Below are 7,746 nucleotides of genomic sequence, written 5' to 3' on the forward strand. Positions count from 1 at the left end.
ATCACTTTTTCACTCAGCATATCTAAACTGTGAAACTTATTGTCACAAGATGTTGCAGATGACAGAAGAATAAAGAGATCCAAAATTGATTAGATAAATTCATGGAAGAAACATCCATTGAGAGCTGTCAGTCACAAAGCTGTGAGTACAACCTCCTGCCCAAGAAATCCCTAAACCAATGCCTGCTGGAAGCTGAAAGGGTATTCTAGAGGATTATCATACACGTCAAGCCCTCGCATTACTTCCCTAAACAGCTGCTGTTTGTTTTGATGAAGACCCTTCGTTCTCAGTTGTTGCAGATTCTTGGGGGGGTTGGGGCAAGCAGCTGAAGAAGAAACTGTTCTAAGGATAATACTTAAGGACTGTAAGAGTTTCAATTTCTTTTTACTAGATCTTTAGTGAGACAGGTGCTAGGGGTACTGTTTATTCTGCCATACTGATTCACTTTAATTTTTTAAATCTTAGGATACGCAAAGTGCTGTGGCTTTTTTCTTTGACTTCAGATCTAGAGCCTTGTTAGTTGGTTCCACAGTTGGAAGGAATAAGTGAGAAACAAGCTGTTAATTGGAAAGTAGTGTAACAAATTACTGGATTAGGAATGGAAAGGTTAGGGAAAAAGTAGGAACTAGTACACAAGAGTACATCCTCACATACATTTAATCTGACATCACCTGCAATTGTACTCAATATTTGGAAGTAAACACCTCATACATATGTAGCTAGATACAGACACACAGATTTCAGATTCTCCTTTTCTGTCCTGTATCAAGAATCAGCTGCATCCAAGCTGCACATAGCTTAGGCTGTAATGCATGACAAGATTAGAAAAGGAAGAAAAGCATCTCACCATGAGAGCACCTAGTGCAGGAACTTATCCAGACACCTCTGAGTGTTTGTGACTTCCTACATTTACTCATTTGCTCATTTACTCCCCATCCCTGATGTGAGGATCCTCATTTCCACATCCTCGTTCCCATTACTTACTCACCCACCTCTGCCTGAAAGGAAGGGCATTGTGCATGCAAATCCACATGCCTTCAGCCTGGGATTGTCCACTGAACACAACAGCACTCGCCACAAGCTGGACTTTGTGCAAGAAGCTGATCAGCAATGAAAGGCTTTATGGCAACAGAGGCAAAAGACTCCCCACTAAAGCCTTAGAGAGAAGACAGAGTTCTTAGAGATTTGACCGAGTAACCTGTATGAAGGGGTTAGTTGTTTTACCACAGATTTTTGTGTGTGTGTGTGCCTTCTTAAAGTTTGCATGTGCAAGGAATTCCTGTAGTTTCTGTTGTTTCTCCTAAAAGCGAGTTGGACACTGGGCAGACAGAGGGCACAGGCTTGTAGTACAGGAAGCAACAGTGACTCCCAGACCAGCCCTAGAGGCAGTAGCAGTCAGTAGTTAGACCCCTTTGTAACAGACTTGCGCCCATGCAGGAAGCAGGACTGGCCCACGTTGTGATAATGAAAGCAGAAAGATCATAACCCACATCTTTCCTCCGGTCTATGACTGTTCTGTGTAACTGGACTTGCTAAAGCACTTGGAAACCTACTATCCTCAGGTACCTTAGTCGGGCTCTAGCCTAGAGAAAATACTCAGCCAGCCACCTTAGAGTCTACTGACACAAGCAAAAGTTAGGACAACTTTAGAAGCACTTTAACGTGATGTGGAAACAGAGCCATTTACCCACGATCAACCCTTTATGCATTATTGTGGACTGAAGAATCCAGTGCTCAGCTTCACTAGCTGAAATTCTGGTGCAGGTAGATTACATCTTGTGTAACCCTTTTTTTTTAGGATTAACCCTTTTTTTAATACTCTGCCTGCTCCTACCAGTCTACTTAAAATGCAGCTGTAATTTCACCACCATTTGTGAACTTACAGAAGTTGAACCCACTTGCAAGAGGTATGAGTTCAAGATAATTTCTTACTAAAAACTTTAAAACAGTGACACACAATTTAGAGGCAGTGACATGTTCCATCACCAAAGAAGCAGCAGCCAATAGCAACTGGTTCTGGATAGCAGGAAGATCTGGGATAGAAATAATATGATGTGAGATTCTTTTTAGTTACTGATACCAAACCATAAATGACTGGTAGTGCAAGCAAAAGTAGTACTGTAAGCTCTGGGGACATGGCGCAATGACAGCCTAGCAGATAATTTTCCCATGGCTGTACTTTGACAGAAAATTTTGTGCTTACATTATGCTCAGTCGTCCCAATCTATGAGAATACTCATTTTCCAAACTCTAGTAGAAGTGAAAACATGCTAAACACTGCTGTAGCTAAGCAGGAGAAAGAAATACATTAAAACAGGTGAGGGTCTCCAAGAGGCATTTATTTTATATGTATTCCTACATAAACAGCTTTTTTGCAGAAACTGTTCTAGCCTTTTCTTGAAAACACTTTCTTTTCCCCTTTAAGCTGTCTGAGCTCCTACCTGTAAGGCTTATAATGAGGATATGATGCTGACACCTAGAGGAACACAGATACAAATGTAAGCTCATTTATGAGTCTCAACTTTCTTTCAGAGAGTGTTTTTTAGTAAGGCATCTGTTTAAACTGAGAAGCGAGAGCCTAGAATGCAATAGTCTCTTCTGTGAATGATTTACAAAGTATAGTGGACACGTTACAATGAACAAGCAGTATAATGGGTTTTCCAACAATCTAATTTAATAGTTTCTCCATGTGTCTGTGTTTATACATCAAATATGCTTCCAACACAAAAAAGTAATGTACAATTCAAGAAAATGCCCAAAGCTGTTACAGTTTTGGCTTCCTATTTGTTGGTTTACAGTTATGTACAAGAGTATCTTATTTGCAATACCAAGTGAAGATTTAATGATTTATTTACAACATGAGCTGGTGCCTTTCACTATGCAATTGAATTGTCTCAGATTTTGCTATATTTTTACATTCATAGTAGCAAGAGTCCACTCAATGGTCTGTGCCACTTAGATCCCATTCATGTTTAGTAGCAGACTGAAACAAGGCAAGATTCTCACTACCAGATGACAGACATACCTCTGAAATTCCATTCCCAGATATAATTGAAGGAAGAATACAGCATCTACTGCATTGCTGTAACCATTGCATTGACAGCCAAATAACAAGGTCTCCACAGAGAATAACATTCCCACTCATGTCACAGGGAGACGTGAGAACTGGAGGCAGTGCGTAATTCAAGCTGCAGCAGAAAAGCAACTGAAAAGTGCTGCAAAGGTGCCTGACTTATCCTGACTTATCCTGCCAGAGACCTCTAATGCAAATGAAGACACAGAGTATGCTATCTTTCTAGATGTGTGGAGGACAATGCTTTTAAGATTCTTCTTACAGAAGAGATTAAATTAGGAAGAAAAAAAAAAGAAACATTTTTATCATAATATACAAGTTTGTTCAGAGAATCATAGAATAATTTGAGTTGGAAGGGACCTGTGGAGATTGTCTAGTCAAATTCACCATTCAAAGGAGGGCCAACTTCAAAGTTAGAGCCCGCTTCAAACTTAGAGCAGGTTGCTGAGGGATGTGCCTAGTCAAGTTTTGAATATCTCCAAGGATGGAGACTGCACAACTGCTGGGCACCAGTTCCCATGTTTGAACACCTTTATGATAAAAGAATTTCTCCTACGCTTGATCAGAATTTCTTCCATAAAAAGGTAATCCAAGGCCCTTTGAGCCAACCATAGTCCTTCTGTTGACAACAACAGTTTTAGAGCATCCCGTAAACCAAATGTAACGAGGGCTATTTTTTGAGCTTTTGAAAGAATGATTCATTTTTCCAAGCTATTTTCTGATATCTAGTTAGTAGGGTACCACTGCTTAAAGTATTTGCCTAGCTTATATCTCAGTGCAAGATACGTACCATTCCTCAGCATCAAGAAATTAATGCCACAGTTGTACGTCCCTCATCCGTGACCAATCCAATAATTCTGCACATTACACAGCAGTTACAGAACAGCATGCTTTTGACTAGATGTAAATTGCTCACACAAAGTGCATGGGGATTTCCAGGTCTTACAAACCACAGAAGCCTCTCAGAAAAAAGACAAAAAACAGTTTGGCTTGGGAGCAAGAGTTATGATTCTGTATAGCTACATGGGCCTGAGTCTGAGATCCCTGTTTTGCCAATGTCTGCTGTCCCTCTTGGTGACCAAATTTGCTTCATCTAACACTCTCTTGCAGCTTGAAAGGTGTAATCTACAGTACAGCTTCCTCCAATAACAAAAGCTACTGTTAGCTGAAATGCCTTTCTAACTTCTACATAAAGCTAGCCCCTGGCCCGGTCTTCACTTCTCCACAAAACATTATGTGACTCTCTAGAAGCCATGCACCTTCTACTTCCCCAGCCCTCATGGATGAGGAAAACAGACAAATTAGAATCATCTCAGTCTTCATATTCAGCTACTATCAGCTTAAAATCAGCCTATGGTACATCTTTCCACAGAAGTAGTGATAAGAAATAGGAAGATATTGTCAGATACGACAAAATACTGTATCCTGACCAGGAAATCTTGCAGTAACACTGCCCTCTTACATAATACATATTTTATGACAGTAACAGTCATGACTTCAATACACAACTTCTGGTATGTGCATATGTTCTTGGTCACAACTGTGTTGACCAGGGTATGTGGACCCTGATAATTGGATCTATTTCTCTGATTTCATGTATTAGGAAGAAAACAGCAAATAAACTCTTTATTCTGGGGATTAAAATAAGCCATGCTATGTCTAGAGAGACGAAGAATATCAAGATAAATGCATACCAAGAGGCCAATGGGCTTATTTGCATGGCAGGGCACACTCATTGCATTTGGCAGAAAGGAAAACGTGGCTTTCCCTGTACATGCCTCTTAAAAGATCCAGAGTCTTCAACAAGCATATAAGACTCAAGATATTTTTTCTCTCCTTAATACAGATGCACTAAGTAGCCCTCACCACTAGCTTGAGGGAGGTGCATGGAGTGCAAAAAAGGTTTTACATTTAAAAAAAGGTTTTTGATTGCCACAGAAATCATGAAAACTGAACAAAGATGTCCCATAGGCCTTTCAGCAGAATTACACACAGCAGCAAGACGTTGCCTTTCAATTCTTTTCACCTGTTTGGTTTGGTTTGGCTTTCCTAATACTTGTTTGACAACCCACAGACCATCCTCAGGCTATAGCAACAAACTATCTCCTTGAAGGTCTTCCTCATTTCCTGGCTACGAAAGGCATAGATCAAGGGATCAACCACTGAATTGCACATAATGAGAATGAGGTACATGTTGAAGTGAGACATAAAGCAAACACAGTAGAGGTTTTGAGGGCAGGAGATCACCAGGATGAGATGGAGGAAGAATGGAGCCCAGCAAACAATGAAGATGCCAAGTAGCATAGTCAGAGTGATGGCTCCCTTCATACTGGTTCTTTGATGGACAGAGTTGTATCCAGGCAAAGCCGCTATTTTCTTCACATGAGTACGAGCCAGAAGGAACATATGGATGTATAGTGAGACCATGAGGAACAACATGGTAAAAAACATAGTGATGAGACAAATGATAACATAAGCTGATTCATAATAAAGAATGAAGACAATGCCACAGCCTGTGCAAAAGATCCAGATGCATGCAATGATAAACCCCGATCTTTTCACTGTCATGATGTTGTGATACCGCAGGGCATAGAAGATAGTGATATACCTGTCTACTGCTATAGCCAGCAAGCTGCACATGGAAGCCACCACAGAGATGCAGATCATTGAATCAAAGACATTGTCTATATGATGGATGAAGGCATCTTCCATGATTATGTGCCTATTGTTTATTAAGTATATTGTTATGGTCTCCCAAGCATTAGACACACTGACCAGCATGTCAGCTACTGCTAAACTGCAAACAAAGAAATACATGGGCGAATGCAAGTTCTTGTTCTTAACTATTGCGCATATAACTAAGATATTTTCAAGGAGGCTTACAATCCCCAGAGTTAAGAACACCTCAGCTGCAATGACCACTTGCTCACATGGTGATGACTTGCTCTTGACAGTAGGCACAGTAAAGTTGCTGCCAAAGGCACTCAGGTTTAGTTCAGAAATGTACAGTGGAGAGGACGTATTCATCTCTGGAAGCAAATACGTTCTGTTCTTTCTGAGGGACTTGCCAAGGAGTGCAATAAATGCATTTTCCAACAGGCAAAAGAACCTGCCAAAAAAAATATAGCGTGACGAGAACAGGCAGAAGTTGACAAAACAAATAGCAGCTATTTAATTTGGCATGTACACATCCTGACTCTTCCACACCATATTCCTCTACTGATTCTAAATTAACCTCTGATTGGCTCAGAGTTTTTCTACTGATTTCCTTATTGGGAAATTAAAATCACAAACAAATGAAGAGATTCATACACTCTTCATTCATACTTTAGTTTGTTCTATTCAATCTCCCAAAAGTGAGCACAATGTTCTGGAAATTCTGCTGAATACAAAAAAGCAAATATTTTTGAGAGTCTCAATCATCAGAGTCCAGAAATGCAGGAGAATACAGTATTAGGTCAGGCTGAATCTGGTCACTTGATTACAACACATGTAAGTTTGAATTATTACAACAATTAAGAACTGAGCATTTTCAGTAAAAGATTTAAATGCTTTCCTGACCTTCATACTTCTTAAGTTTGCATGAACTGCATTACAAACAGCATATCTTTGCTATAACAACACACTCAGTTAAGAGCATCATACTAAACCACTAACCAAGGCAAATCCGTACGTTCCAGGATATACTAAGGTTACAGAGTTGGTATGGGTGGATTCCTGCCATAAAAATAAGTCTTCTATTCCAGGTTGGGAACATTTTATTCAATGTTTCTTTCAGCAGTGAGAATATTCAGGGCAAGTCATAAGCCATCACATTCTTAATATGGAGAACACTTCTAGCTGATTTGCTCAGTGCAAATAAAATTCAAAGCCTTTCAAGCTAAATCATTTTCAGTTTTTAAAAGTAACCTTTCATTTGCAATCAAGAAGTAACTGTACCTATTTATCGGAGCTGCTCCTTCAGTTGCTCTTCCTCTTCATTGCCTGCAACCTTTCCACCAGAGAGCAGAAGTTTCATGCCCCCTCGTCATCCAACATCTGGGGCTGGGGACTCCTTGGTGGGGACTGAGGACATTATAGAGGAAAAGGAATGAGCAAATCCATAGAGTCAAGGCTGATCACGTATAAATTACTTACTGTGCAACTGCCTTTTTATAGTCCCCGAGCCATAATGACTTCAGTACTCAAACTGTGGCTCCTCCTCTCCTTCTTTGCCCCTCTAAACTTCTCTTTTCACAGATTCTGTTAGTATAGGCTTGGGTTTCTACCACCATCTAGCGGCCTTTTGTTGTCTTTTTCCTAACTGCATAGTGATTCTGATCTAAAATTCATGACGAAGCCTTTTAAAATTCTTGCTTTTTAATATACCCTTAGGGGAAAATGATATTAAAGGGGGAAATGCAGTAGGCATGTTCTTTTCCAAAAACATTTCACGTATTTGTTTTGGTTTTACTTCTCTGCTGTTGCTAGTCCTGACCTACAATAAGTTCATATTGCAATAGCACTCTGAAAGAGGTAAATCCAGAAGACCTTTATTAAAGCAGGAGACTAATTATTGTTATAAGCATTCACCTTATATTCTCAGTTATAATTTTGGAGGAATAAGACCCATGCTATCACAAAACTCAGAAAAGAGCACACAATCAAGTTCTCATGCTGCCAACAGAAGATGT

The 7,746-nt window shown here is 39.9% G+C and overlaps 1 protein-coding gene across 1 annotated transcript; it reads right to left on the reverse strand.

Annotated features, from left to right (window-relative positions):
* Window positions 1–2,320: 2,320 nt before the first annotated feature.
* MC5R (melanocortin 5 receptor) lies at window positions 2,321–7,295 on the reverse strand. The gene is made up of 2 exons (XM_026094362.2): window positions 7,013–7,295; window positions 2,321–6,182 (listed from the first exon to the last, which is right to left on the reverse strand). Exon 2 carries the CDS (start codon window positions 6,098–6,100, stop codon window positions 5,123–5,125), a length of 978 nt encoding a protein of 325 aa, XP_025950147.1. The 5' UTR covers window positions 6,101–6,182; window positions 7,013–7,295; the 3' UTR covers window positions 2,321–5,122.
* Between the last annotated feature and the right edge of the window lie 451 nt (window positions 7,296–7,746).

Source organism: Dromaius novaehollandiae, chromosome 2, assembly GCF_036370855.1.
Source record: "Dromaius novaehollandiae isolate bDroNov1 chromosome 2, bDroNov1.hap1, whole genome shotgun sequence".
In the NCBI taxonomy this organism is placed as follows: domain Eukaryota; kingdom Metazoa; phylum Chordata; class Aves; order Casuariiformes; family Dromaiidae; genus Dromaius; species Dromaius novaehollandiae.

Coding starts and splice junctions, on each gene's coding strand:
- MC5R (XM_026094362.2), bottom strand. CDS start 6,100: ATGAATACGTCCTCTCCACTGTACATTTCTGAACTAAACCTGAGTGCC.